General features: G+C 38.2%; 1 protein-coding gene across 6 annotated transcripts in view; it reads right to left on the minus strand.

Annotated features, from left to right (window-relative positions):
• The window catches only part of CKAP5 (cytoskeleton associated protein 5), a 95477-nt gene that overhangs the window by 46379 nt on the left and 34321 nt on the right, over positions 1–14777 (minus strand). For all 6 annotated transcript variants that reach the window (XM_008543127.2, XM_070564980.1, XM_070564984.1 and 3 more), the window contains exons 5-13: positions 14234–14405; positions 13481–13613; positions 13153–13253; positions 11004–11117; positions 5790–5894; positions 2932–3021; positions 2654–2818; positions 1976–2104; positions 1300–1482 (exon numbers count right to left, since the gene is read on the minus strand). In XM_008543127.2, the coding sequence (XP_008541349.1) occupies positions 1300–1482; positions 1976–2104; positions 2654–2818; positions 2932–3021; positions 5790–5894; positions 11004–11117; positions 13153–13253; positions 13481–13613; positions 14234–14405 (1192 nt within the window). The remainder of the gene's footprint in view (positions 1–1299; positions 1483–1975; positions 2105–2653; positions 2819–2931; positions 3022–5789; positions 5895–11003; positions 11118–13152; positions 13254–13480; positions 13614–14233; positions 14406–14777) is intronic.

Here is a 14777-nt window from a genome sequence, read left to right on the forward strand (position 1 = left end):
CACAGCCCCCCAGTACATAGTTGTTTATTCCAGCTGTGAGTGCCTCTGGTTGCACTATGTGGGATGCCACCTCAGCATGGCCTGATGAGTAGTGCCAGGTCTGCGCCCAGGATCTGAACCAGCGAAACCCTGGGCCGCCGAAGCGGAGTGTGCGAACTTAACCACTTGGCCACAGGGCCGTCCCCTCGGCTCACCTATTTTTTTAAAAAAAAGAATTCCTCATATGAGAAGGCCAGCTAGCATAGAAGGGTTTAGCAAGGTAAGAAAAAGTCTTAAAGTGTTGTGCCCAGGTCACTGTCCAGAGAGGCAGAAGCTGGTGAGAAAGGAGAAAACAGCTGCCAACTCCCTGTACTAGAATGCTGAAGAGACAGCATCATAAAAAAGAAAGTACACTGACCTACTCTGTAGCTAGAGATACCTGGGTTCAAACCCCAGTTCTGCAATTCGATAGTCATTCAACAAATAGATGTCGAGTCCCTGCTATAAGCCAGAACCTCTTCTATCCATCAAGCGGTGGCAAGATCTCCATCCTTTAAAGTTTATAATAGTGTGGAGAGACAGTAAACAAACAAACAATTGAACAATAAAAATATCAGAGTGAATTTTAAGAGCATGTGTAGGACACTTAACCTTGCTGAGCCTTAGTTTCCTTTTCTGGAAAAACAGGGATCACAAAACACTTATCTCAAGGGTTGTTAGGATGATGAAGTGAGATTATGCAGGTAAAATGCTTCATCAAGTCATGCTCACTAAGCATCATTTCTCTTCCCCTAACTCCATGCTGGGGTTCAGGGTGGGAAAAGAGAATCAACTTTTCGCATCTGTAGTAAATAACTCTATGCTTAAGAGTCCACAGGACAAGTGTTGACTAAGAGAATGCCATATTTGCCCCTGGGCGTTTCTCTCCTCTGCACTGTACAAGGGTAACAAGACTTGGGCTGCCATGGAGACTCGGTGAGGCAATTCAGCAGCATTATTAGCAAAATGACCAAGGTGTGTGTTATTAACGTTATGTGCCTTGCCACATTTTATTTCATTATTTAATGATACTTTCTGATCACTGAAAATGTACTCCTGTACCTTGTTTACCACTTTTATCTCCATTAAAGTTTCAAATAACCAAATGTATTGTTGGAATACTCTGTCTTCATTAACAGATGTTCTGCTGTATTTTGAACGTGGTAATGAGTTTATTTCTCAAATGAAATCCTATTGGAAGGACAGCCATGAACCTGAGATTCAGATCCTACCCCACTAAACTCTAATTTTTAAACCGTATTTTCCAAGTCATCTATTAACCTTAGTAGCAGGTGCCTTTTTTAAGGGTCCTGGTTTGGGTGCTGAAATGTCTTTTGTGTCCTTATCTCCTGCAGCCCCTGAAGCAGCAGTCCTTCCGGGCCCAGGCTTCAAGTCCTTCTTCTCAGCTGCCAGTCCAGCTTTCTTACCGTGTATTAGCTCTACTTTCTCTGAACATTCTTTGATCTGGAGAATGAAGTTGAGATGAACATCATTAAGCCCAACTTTGAAACACAATCACTACATTATTACTTAATAAGTTATCTAAACCACAGCTACATGAGAATTCAGAAAGCAAAGTTTCCTTTTCAACACAGATAAATTATCCAGACTTCCTGACATTTTATTTCTACAAAAATTAGAATTATAGTAAACTTACCATAACCACATTTTTGATATGAGACATATTCATATTTACAAAGGTAATTTGCCAGATATTAGAAACAAATTTATCTTAAAACATTGTTTTCACCTCCTCTACAGATTGGTCACTTAGCTTTATTCTTTTGTTTGTTATAATTTAAAAGATATTTCTACTAATGAATCGCCAGTGGTAAATAAAATAAATTTCATGAGTTGATATGAGCATTTTTGCCTTAATGAAACAGAACAGACAAAACCATAATGCACAGAGACAGGACTATCGTCCAATTTCATTCTAATTCATTACTTAACATACCTTATCAAGCTTGAGTTTGTCCACATCATTTAAGAATGGGTTTACCGCTTTCTCACCAACCACCTTCAAAGCAGTACCCAATGCTTCAAATGCAGCATCTCTGACCTCAGGAGCAGAATCATTGATATGCTATAGTCCGGAAGTAATAAGCAAAATGATCTTAATACAAGGTACTTTAGGTATTGTCAACTTGAGGTTGTTGGATAAAGAATTTGCTTTTTACAATTCACTAAAGCTAAGTATAGCTTTCCTTTTGCCAATTAACAGTTACTTCTTCATAAATTCTTTTTGGGTTAAGGAAACCTCTGGGTAATCCATTCAGCAAGTAAGCGCTTCCTTTTCCTCCTACCTTTTATCTAAAATGCCTCACACTCAGATGATCTTCAGATACTTCAAATTGTATGCCTGTGCTTGGTCAGATCAGCTGAACACCGGTATATGCACCAAGTAAGAAACCAAATGTTCAGCTGTTAACGGAATCATAAAGCCAACTTGTGCTTTTCTTTAAGAATAGGAACACATACAGTACAAGAATTTGGATTCAGTTTCCAAAGCTCCTGAACGTCTGCTCCTCAAAAGACCATAATCTACCGACAAACAGTCACTGTACGTAATTAGTAGGAAAAAAGACCTCCCCTAGCTATAAAATATCCCCCCAATTTCAAAGAGAGTCTATACCTTAAGTAGAGCAGCACAAAAGGGCTTCAGCAAGCTCTTTGGCAGGGTAGAAGCAGTGCAGTGGCGGAAGCTTCTTGCAATAAAAAGAGAGGTCTGCTGCTTGATGGTTGGGTTTTTATTATCCATTACTGCTAAAACATCCTCACTGATGTTCTGTAGTGTGGTCTGTAGAAAGAAAATGTGGTCAATCAGTTTTTGTCAACTGTAAAGAACAATCAAAGTATTACACTGACAAAATTCACTTTAGACAAAAGCGCAAACTCATACTGTCAACTCACAGTAAGGAAGATTGCATCAATCGCCTCCTGTAAAGCTTGTACCACTTGAGGCTTCTTCTCTTTGAATTTCTCCAAAATAGTTGGCACAACCTATAAAAGTGAACAGCTGGAATATTATTCACAACAAAAAGGAATGAAGGACTGAGACATGCTCCAAACATGGATGAACCTTGAAAACATTACAGTGAGTCAAAGAAGCCAGTCACAAAGGACTACATGTGTATGATTGCATTTATATGAAATGTCAAATCCATAAAGACAGAAAGTAGATTAGTAGTTGCCAGGGCCTGGGGGGAGGGCAGAAAGGGGACTGAATGCTAACAGGTATACGGTTTCTTTTGGGTTGGTGAGAAAGTTCTGGAATTAGATAGTGGGGATGGTTCTACAATCTTGTGAATATTCTAAAACCACTGAATTATACACATGAAGAGGATGAATATAATTTATAGTATGTAAGTTACATCTCAATAAAGCTGTTATTAAAACAATGTTTGGTTCTAACAAAGCAAATAAAAAAGTGAACATCCAAGTTGGATAAAAAGTCATTTTCTTTCTTGAAGGGCACAGGAATCTTATACTGGAACAACTGAGGGTTCCCATTCGGCACCACCGCAGTAGGGCTTCTCAACCTTTTTCTGCTTCTATACCTTATATGCACCCATTTCTATCAATAACATCTCTCATCAGACAAAATGATTCTCAACGAGGTGCGTTTAGGGCAGGGAAACAGGTAGAGTATACAATTCCTCTTCCCCATCCAAGATTCTGATATACCTCACTGGATTGCGATGTCTCCTGTGCCTTCACCATGCTAAAGAAAGAGTACCAGAAATTACAGCAATTTTGATCAGTATTGTATCTTCTTATTCAAGTATTAAGTTTAGGTGAGTAAAGTTGGAATTTTTATAACTTTTATTTTATCTTGTACACTATCACTAATTCATTAAATATTTATTAAATGCCTAACATATCTATTGAGTGCCAGGTACTGTGCTGGCAGGCAAATTAAAGTTGTTTTTTTAAGGTCCAAAAGATATAGCCAAGCCCAGTGGCATCCAAAAACAAATGTTTTTCAATATTTCACAGAAGTAACACAGACCAGAAGGAATATGGTTTCCATGGAGAAACAGAAAGACTTTTTAATACTAGGAGTTAGTTATAAACTTGAAAATCCAGATATTTTAATGACTATAAAGCTAAAGTTCACTTTTATATATATTGCCAGAAAAGACAGCTTACAAATAGTTAAAGAAAACCAAGCTGAACCACTAACATGCTTGATATCAAACACTGGATATGACACAGTTTTAAGGGGGGAAATATCCCACACCATAAAGCACGGGAGACATCCTTTAAGACACAAAACAAAACGTCAAAGCCCAAATGAGAACTCGAACTAGAGGACATAATTTAGTATGCATTCAAATGTATTTTTAAAATTGTTTTCTAGAAAGCTTGAAAAGTTATCCCTAATACAAAAGTATAAAATACTCTAGTAAGTAATACAAAATTGACCAAAAGCTAATTAAAACACTGATCACATATACAAACACATCCATATTATGTAAGAAATATTGATTGCTATAAAAAATTGATTATAAATTTACTCCAATTTATGATTTACATGTCTAAGGGTTTTACTTACCTTTATTTTTATTTCCCTAGTAACAAGCTAGTCATGATTTATTTCTATTTGGAAGGTCTTCTTTTTTTTCAGTTAAGTTCTGTGAAATTATTTTTAATGCTATGAGTAAGTGAGCTCTAAATACCATAACTAAGTGAAGTTAGAAACTAGCTTCACAAAATAAAACTGACACATGAGTATGGACTATTAGGAGACTCTGAAGTCAATCTAGTCAAATGATCAAGTGGCTTAGCAAGTTAAACCTGAAAATTCAGTATGGTCAATTTTCAGGATGCTGAACCATTCTAAGTAATTCAGATCCGATTTAGAGGCCAACTAATAGATGCCACAGTTAACAAAATCATCTCAGTTTATTAAAACTGCTACTAAGCTTGATTGCTTCCAAATTTATACAAAGAAAACAGTATATTCAACAAATGTCTCCAGTCAGATTTTCTTAGAATAAATTAAACTGATATATCACCAACAGTGGAACCTATATAAATGTCTCAAGTGTATGTTATTTTTTAAAATAGGAAAACACTATAAAATACATTTTCTATATTAATCACACTTCAAGTTTTATATTGCCTTTCCTACTCTCATTTTTACTCTGTCCTGGTTATCACAAGTTTTATTTTATCCTGTTATACTGTATATAATGGTGTAAGAACAAAGCAAGATGTTAATAAGAACTAATAAGCAAATCAACCAAACTAAGTAATTTAGGCCGAGTGCCTGATTGTCTACATAAAGCTAATTAATTTAGTTATAACTGACATCTTTATTGACATGTTGTGAGGAGCTTTGCTCAGTATTAATAAGATTTAGAGAGAAATTTACTTTGCCCAAAATATAAAGATCTATGCCAAAGTGCTGTTTTAAAGCAAGCTAGCCTGCCACTCTCTCTCCTTTTTTTTTTTTTTTTTGGGTGAGGAAGATTGGCCCTGAGCTAATGTCAGCTGCCAATCTTCCTCTTTTTTTTCCCCCTCCCCAAAGCCCCAGTACATAGTTGTATATCCTAGCTGCAAGTCCTTCTAGTTCTGCTATGTGGGGTGCTGCCTCAGCATGGCTTGATGAGGAGTGCAGAGGTTAGTGCCCAGGATCCAAACCAGCGAACCCTGGGCTGCCGCAGCAGAGTACACAAACTTAACTGCTATGCCACCAGGCCGACCCCTAGCCTGCCATTCTTGATAACACTGTTGATTTGTATCCAAAAAAACCTGTTACTTACGTGTCCTGCATATTGTCCAAATTTCTTCCTTAGCCCAACAGCCAGGCCAGTAAGACATTTTGCTGCCAAAGCCACCAACATAACATTGGTGTCCTTTCCAACAACCTACAAAGGGGGAAAGAGAATACAAAATAGTCACAGCCCTGTAGAAGAGAAGAGAAAACTTATTCTTAAAAGAACTCTGAAAGCAATTATGCGAATGGATACCAATTTTGTCTCCTACGTAAGAGGAAGATTCTTCTTTGACGACAGCAAACTTGGAAGCTTCCTTTCATGATGCTTAGTCTCCCACCTGAAGGTTCTAACAACAAAATATACATAGAACCACAGCCTCAAATTGCTACCTCTCCTTTAGTGGTGGTCTGGACTGCCACGCTGCACAACAGTGCAGGAGGTGACTCTGATAACAGCAGAGAAGCTGGAGGCCTGCTGGTTTTGCTTTGGGGCAGGGACACCACAGGGCAGCAGTTCTAACATTTACACCCAAGGAGCGCCAGTAGAAACTGTTGTAGGCACCTTCAAGTAGTCCACGGGGACTCTAAATTGCAAATGCCAATGCAACCATTCCTCTGAGGGAGCTTCTGGCCTCGCAGCTGCCAATTTAGTTCCTAATGATCATCAAGTTTGCACTCAGAGTCTCTCAGCAGGGACTCCTCCAGCATTGTTTATACCACCACCCTCCTGTACTACACTCCACAAAGCCTAGCACCTAGCAAAACTCCCAGGTAATAGCCGCATCTGTGTCAATTTAGGAAGACAATGACTATGCCTGGTTCCTTTATTGTGGTATAGTGCCCAAGTCAGCTGGTGTTAAAAAGCTGCTTTAATTTTAAGTGCCCAAACCCTTGTTTTTTCAGTCTTCTTCCAGGTAGAAGCAATGTTTCCATTATACTTTGCATTTTTTTTTTTTTTAAAGATTTTATTTTTCCCTTTTTCTCCCCAAAGACCCCCAGTACATAGTTGTATATTCTTCGTTGTGGATCCTTCTAGTTGTGGCATGTGGGACGCTGCCTCAGCGTGGTCTGATGAGCAGTGCCATGTCCGCACCCAGGATTCGAACTAACGAAACACTGGGCCGCCTGCAGCGGAGCGCGCGAACTTAACCACTCGGACACGGGGCCAGCCCCCTACTTTGCATTTTTTTTTTAAATTTTCTTTTTTCCTTGCTGAGAAAGATTGGCCCTGAGCTAACATCTGCTACTAATCCTCCTCTTTTTGCTTGAGGTAGATTTGCCCTGAGCTAACAACTGTGCCAATCCTCCTCTATTTTGTACGTGGGTTGCTGCCACAGCATGGCTGCCAATGAACAGTGTAGGTCCGTGCCTGGGAACCAAACCTGGGCCACCAAAGCAGACTGGGCCAAACTTAACCACTAGGCCACAGGTTTGGCCTGCTACCTTGGATTTTATCTAGTCTCCAAGATCGGGTATTCCATAAGCAGAACACTTCATCCTAGATTCCCTGAATTAAACGACCCCTAATACATAGCATGCAAGGAAGTTCTAGCTGGCACCCATAAGCACTCCCTGAGCACTGAGGAGTAAAAATTTAAGAGATGAGATTAACATTTATTAAAAACAAATTAGACACCATAATTTTATAGGCGTTTTATAATCCTTATTTCATCTAATTTTCACCCAAACCCTATAAAAGTAAGTATTATCTCAATTTTGCAGATTTCAAAAATCAAATAGAGATTAACTTGCTCAAGGTTATAGAGCCAGCCAACAGTAGTGCTGTGATTCAAACCAAGGTCTCTTTTGACTCCAAAGCTTTTTGCTCTCTTTACTAAAGGATATTCTCCCTCCAAACTCATGCTATGGCAAATTCATTTTCCTAATGAGAAGAGGAGATCAGGGTCCTAACAAACATTTTGTTAAATCTCTAATTACTATAAAACTATGGTCCAAAAATATTAAATAGAAAATGAAAAAGAGACCACAGTCACATACCTTTTATTAGGATTGTTCTATTTTATTTATTTATTTTTTGAAGGAAGATTAACCCTGAGCTAACTGCTGCCAATCCTCCTCTTTTCTCTGAGGAAGACTGGCCCTGAGCTAACTGCTGCCAATCCTTCTCTTTTCTCTGAGGAAGACTGGCCCTGAGCTAACATCCATGCCCATCTTCCTCTACTTTATAGATAGGACGCTTACCACAGCATGGGGTGCCAAGCGGTGCTATGTCTGCATCCGGGATCTGAACCGGCGAACCCCGGGCCGCCGAAGCGGAATGTGCGCACTTAACCACTGTGCCACCGGGCCAGCCCCTGTTCTATTTTACTATTAGTTATTGTTGTTAATCTCTTACTGTGCCTAATTTATAAACTATATGTATATGTATGTATAGGAAAACACAGTACATATAAAGTTTGGTACTGTCCATGGTTTTAGGCATCCAGTGGGGGTCTTGGAATGGAGACCCTGCAGTTAAGGGGGGGGACAACTGTAACATACATATGAAGTTTGTGTGTTTACATATAAGTAAAATCACATAAAAATTTTTAAAAATTTCATGTTAATTTATACAACTGAGGTTAACTTTTCACTGTTTTAAATATTTTAGCCACAAAATTAAGTTTCTTCTTACTTGTTTCTAGCCTTGAATTGATTGCTCCCACTCCACCATGTCAAGAGGGAAAGAAGTTTCTCCTGCTACTCTAGAGCTCACAGATATCTATTGTCTGTGTCTACCTAGTAACAAACTCCATGATCCTCTCTACATAGAACACAGTGAGAGATTAGATTTATATTCACAATGCCAATGGAAATCACAGAACAGTCTTTATTTGAATAGCTAATTTCCTAAGAAAATGCAGGAAGAGAACATCAATTAATATTCCTTATCATCAGATAAAAAATAAAAGCTTTGATTTGAGGCATTGAGAATTCGGGCACAGAGCAATAAGATTCCTGATAAAAATTCCATGCCAGGCCACTTAGTAGTTTAACGACCTTAGATACTTTCCTTGTTTACGTCTTGTTTCCCTCATTTGTAAATCTGAGTAATAAAATCTATCTCTCAAGGTTGTTGAGAAGTTTAATTGATGTCAAATATTGGGAAAAGTTCTTTGTAATATTTCCTGGTAGTAGATGTTATATTTAAGGAGACAAATATGGTTAATCAGATGAATTGTACTGCCTTTGAAATTAGCTGTTATGACAACTGAAAATTCCAGGTCTGTCAATTTGACATTAAACAGGGTTTCAGCTTCAGATATAAATACACCTAAGTGATTCAGGTTTTGGAGATGCATTAAATTCGAAATAAAATGATAAAAATCAGGGGGAAAAAATTATATGCCAGAACTTAGAGAGAATCTAAAGTTCTCTTCAAGGCCACTAGAATCTCATTTCCCTTCTCTTAGCCTTCTACTCTTCCTCTTTCCTCCCAGGCTCCGGGTTGGTGAAACCTCTTTCCTCGGGGCAATTCCCTTTTAATTAATCTTGCCTAAGTCTGTGGCTTCAAGATGGAGGGCTGATGACTAAACAAAGATTTTGACAAATCATATCCCTGCTTCCAAATCCCACTAGGAGGAAAGCATAGGAAGGCTGACTATGAGAAAACACAGTCCATCCTCATTATTCACGGATTTCCTATTTGCGAATTCCCCTCCTGTTAAAATTTATTTATAATCCCAAAATCAATACTTGTGGCACTTTCCTGGTCATTCACAGACAAGCACAGGGCTGTGAAAAATCTGAGTTGCCTGATGTGCACATTCCCAGCTGAGACTGAACAAATCTGCCTTCTTTCAGCTCTCATGCTGTAAACAAGCATCTTTTTCATGGTCTATTTAGTGATGCATTTTTTTGCACTTTTGCACTTTTTCTTGATGCTTTCACTGTTTACAATGGCCCCCAAATGTAGTGCTGAAGCACTGTCTAGCATTCCTAAGTGCAAAATACATGTGTTAGATGAAGCTTTGTTCGGCCATGAGTTATTGCGCTGTTAGCCGTGAGTTCAATCTTAATGAATGAAGAGTATATATTAAATAAGGTCTCTTCAAACAGAATAAAACAAGGTTATGTATTGATTGGTTGATGAATATGTTGTGACCAGAGGGTCGCAGGACCCTAACCCTCGGTTTCCCCTGGGAGCAATGGTTCAGCACTCGCTAACTCAGTGTTCTGGTAACTTCATAGAACATAACTACCATGAATAATGAGAATTACTGTACTTACATGTGTATATAATTAAAGATTAACCTCTCCCCCCCCAACATTCTAATCCTCTGTAATTTCAGGCCGAGAAGCAAACGAAACAAAGTTTTCAACCTTGCAGTATTCAAGGAGATGTCTTCAGAGTTTGTTCTTAAGCTCTATTAACTACAGCCACAGTGTTTGATCTGTATTTTCAGATGTTATGAAAAGCCATTATACACAAAAATATCCACCTCAATGTTCAACTTGGTTGGACCTAAGCAATACCAAAATAGTATTTACTTTTTATCTTTTTCAAGACTGGCACCTGAGCTAACATCTGTTACCAATCTTCTTCTTTTTTTTCTTTCTTTTTCTTCTCCCCAAAGCCCCCCAAGTACATAGTTGTATATTCCAGTTGTGAGTGCCTCTGGTTGTGCTATGTGGGACGCTGACTCAGCATGGCTTGATGAGTGGTGCCATGTCCATGCCCAGGATCCGAACCAGCAAAACCCTGGGCCGCTGAAGCAGAGAGCACGAACTTAACTACTTGGCCACGGGGCGGGCCCCAGGAGTGTTTTCTAAAAATATTTCTTTATTTAGTACTTGCCTGCTTTATGACTGACCACATATCCGGACATCCTTTGCTTTACACGCTGACACAATACAGTGTGGCATCATCTGCTAGCTAATGAGAAAACATTCTTCATATTTAATATTTGGTCCATTAAATAGAGCCAATTTAAATTATTCATCCTACAGAATTATAAAACTGGAATACTTGGTTCTAGATCAGCAAGACCCTCTTTTCCTTGAGGTTTGTGCGTGCTATCAAATAGCATTATTTAAAGTCAAAGTGATACTAAACCAAGACTGAAAACCAATCTCTCCAGACTAACCTAGCACAGTCATTTTAAACAATCCTTTAAAAATGAATGCTTATAATTTAAAAACCACCAACAGTGTTCCTTAAATGGCAATGCAGTTGTGATAAAAAAGGATGACTGATGAAGAGAGATTCAACGGCCTAGTCTGTTGTTGGGACATCGACGCTGAAACCCCTCGCACTCACCTTCTTTAAAGCTTTCACTAAATCCGCATAATCGCCTGCTTCCAGCTTGGGGTTTTTCACTAGTACTTCCACAGCCTCCAGGGCTTCTTTTCTCTCCTGCCATTTTTTTGCCTCCTGTAAGACATAATATGAGTCACTTGTAGAACAGAAAACAAGACAGCAAAATAAGTTTATTTCTGCCACACTACTAATTCAAAGATATGTAACTATTTTTTGTTTTTAGAAACTTTTTCTAAAGTTCATTAAAAAACAAAACTGCAAAACTGCAACCAATCAGAATGTTTTGTTCATATATATAAAATTTTGTTCATAAATAAGAAGTATTTTCAGAACATTTCATAAACCTAAAGTTCTATAATAAGTAAACAGAATAAGATGCCATAGACTTTTCCTTCTCATTTCCTAGGCAAATGTTAGTAAGCAGGTATAAGAGAAAACATTGATAAAAGCATTTCTAGCACATCTCACAGTGGCACAACTACAGGAGAAAGGAATTTCCATATTGACAACATTAAAGAGACCAGAAAAGAACAATCACGTAACCAACAATCAAAACTGTTCTAATCTTGGAGATTAGCTTTCTAGATTGGGGATACAATGCTAATCCTTTCATTTTTATGGCCATAAAGGAGATATGCTTCATTAGAGATCAAGCAATCATTCAATAACTTAAATATCCACTATTGGAAAGAACTGGAAATACAAAGAAGATGACAAACCCATCACTCTGGAGCAGATTACAGTTCAATTCAATTTATCAAATATCTATTTGTTAGTCAGAAGTTAACAGAATACTCAAATCGCTGATAGCAGAGCTAGGAAGATCTTCAATAAATAACTACTAGGTCATGACCACTATGAAAGAAGTAGTACAAGGGGCCGCCTCTATGGCCTCATGATTAAGTTTGGCGTGTGCTGCTTTGGTGGTCTGGGTTCTGTTCCTGGGTATGGACCTCTACCACTTGTCAGCAGCCATGTTGTGGCAGTGACCCACATACAAAATAGAGGAAGACTGGCACAGATGTTAGCTCTGGGTAAATCTTTCTCAGCAAAAAAAAAAGGAAAAGAAAAGAAAGAGAGAAAGAAGCAGTACAAGATGCTTTGGTAATATAACAAGAGGACTTAACCTAGTTTAAGCTGTCAGGTAGGATCTCCCCTAAAATGTGATGCTAAAGGTGAGACCTAGAAGATAAAGAGGTATTATGAAGTCAGTGGGGGAGAAGCACATTATAGGCAGAAAGAACAGCATATGTTAAAGCCCAGAGTTTGGGGGTGGAAAAAAGTGTCGCACATTTCATTCTGAGAGAAGTTCAGTATGACTGGACCCTGGAGAGAGAGCAATTAGAGATGCAGCTGGAAGGTAAGCGGGGGCCCCAAAGGTGCCATAGATGGCCTCAACGGCCACAGGATGATCTCAGACATCATCTTAAAACCCTTGGAAGTCACTGAGGGGTTTTAATGGCCAATGATACAGGAAGATTTGCATTTTTAAAAATGACATCTCTAATTACATTGTGAAATATTACAGGAAAGAGGCAAGAGCAGAGACGGGAGTCTTAATAAGGAGACTACTGCAGCACGTAAGGCAAGAGATGATGGCAGTGGTTGGGATAACACTGTTTCCCAACTGGGGATAATAACTCTGTCCCTTGGGGTACATTTGGCAAAATCTGGAGACCTTTCTGATTGTCATGACTTCAAATGCTATTACTGATATCTGGTGGATAAAGGCCAGAGATGCTGCTAAACATCCTACAATGCACAGGACAGCCCCCCAAAACAAAGAATTATCTAGCAAAAAAATGTCAACAATGCCAAGGTTGAGAAACCCTGGGGTAAAGCAGGGGCAGTGGGATGGAGAAAAGGAGATGAATTTGAGAGAGAGTTAGAGGTAAAACCAAAAAGACGAGAAAAAGGGAGAAGTCAAGAATAATATCTGGTTTTTGGCAAGACTTGTACAATAAAGTGCTATAGCAGATACTTATACAAAGTAGTATGAGAACAAAGAAGCAGCAGCTGACTCACTTGATTAGGGAAGACTCGGGGTGGAAGGGGGTGCACCAGGAAAAGAGTCCAGCAGCGCATTCTCTAATTATACTCAAGTAACGATTTAAAATGAAATAGATGAAAAAAATTTACCATTACTTACAATTTTGTCATAAAAGTCTTTAGGAAGTTTAGAAAGAATTTCTACTGCTTCCAAAAGCTCATACGCATCTATCTGTGGTACCTCATCACCATCATCACCACCTTCCAGGAGAAAAACAAAACAAACCTTAATTACTTATCAAACAGTTATCAGTCCTTTCATACTCTAGATGAAACCTTGATACAGAAGGGATCAGTTATTAATGCTATGAACTACTTAGATTTTATTAAAAGGCAGTCCTACAAAAGGTGTCTAGTGAACATAGGTTCTTGTGGTAGGACCCATTCTTGCTAATTTTTACAGAAACCAGTGTTTAGAATTGGCTTACCTCCCTCAGCATCACCACCAGCAGCCTGTTGCTGTTCCAATTTAGCTTCTAGTTCTTGCTGGGAACGCAAAAATCGAGTTGGTTTAGGAGCACCTGTTGGCAGTTTGACCCATTCTTCTTCTAGTTCTTTCAACTGCAAACACGATAAAACATTTTAAACATCTACATCTACATCTCTGCCACTAGAGAACAGACTTCACATTTACACTTACTAATATATCAGAACCCAGTTTCTTATTTATGTGGCCCCAACAGGTCAAACAAGAAAAGATAAATTTAAATTGCATACATTTTGTAGCATAAGTAAAACTGACAAATTTACTACACTGAAGATATATGATTAAGCACTGAGAAAAAAGAATAAAATCCACTTTTTAGGACACTCTCATTACTTCATGAATTCAGATACGTTTATATCAGATAAAGTCTCCAAAACCAACTGTACTAATAAAAACAGGTAAAAATGCATTTTGTCTAAACAGATATCAAGTCCTGCCACCCAACAGCATTATAAAGGAATCTTTTAAAAACTGCTATAGATTCAACACTAACATACTGGAGGCCCTGAATGCACGGTATTCAACTTGAGAGGACAAAGTAACAGCAGACACTGTTAGCTATGCTCAGAAAAATCAACTGTTTTCAAAATTAAGAATGAAAAATAGTTATTTGCAAGGACAGGACCTCAACAACAATGACAAGAAGGAAACATCTTCATATTATGCAAAGATAACTAAAAACCTTTGTGCCTACCTGGACAGAGTTTATATTTTGTAATGGGGGTCTCAGAGCATCCCGAATCCATCTGTAAATCTCCACAGCAATTAGTTTGGCTTCATCTCGAACAGCCTTCTCTCGAGACTCAAAGAGTTTTGGCAACACTTTGATAATTGGCTTAAGTAAGACGATTTTAGAACCAAATTCACTAGAAGTGAAAAATTGGAAAAAAAATTGTCAACAAGCAATATGCTTGGGTAAAGTGTTAGCTTTCACCCACTCATACTTCCATACCTACTCATTAACAGAGTTAGATATGTTAACTTTTTTTAAGGGAGCAAAAAAAAAAAAACAACTCATAACCAGATCTATGTTTAGATGTCATTCTTCCAAGAATATTATTTAATATCTAGGGTCCAAAATAATATTACCATTTTAAAGCTATCTTTCTAGGTAACCAGACTAGAAATAATTCAAATCTATAAAAGACCAATACTGGTGTAATATCTTAAATATATATGTATATACACATAAAAGCTTAAAAATATAAACAAACCAGTTTCTAAATATTTAGATGAGT

Source organism: Equus przewalskii, chromosome 11 (assembly GCF_037783145.1).
Source record: "Equus przewalskii isolate Varuska chromosome 11, EquPr2, whole genome shotgun sequence".
Taxonomy (NCBI): domain Eukaryota; kingdom Metazoa; phylum Chordata; class Mammalia; order Perissodactyla; family Equidae; genus Equus; species Equus przewalskii.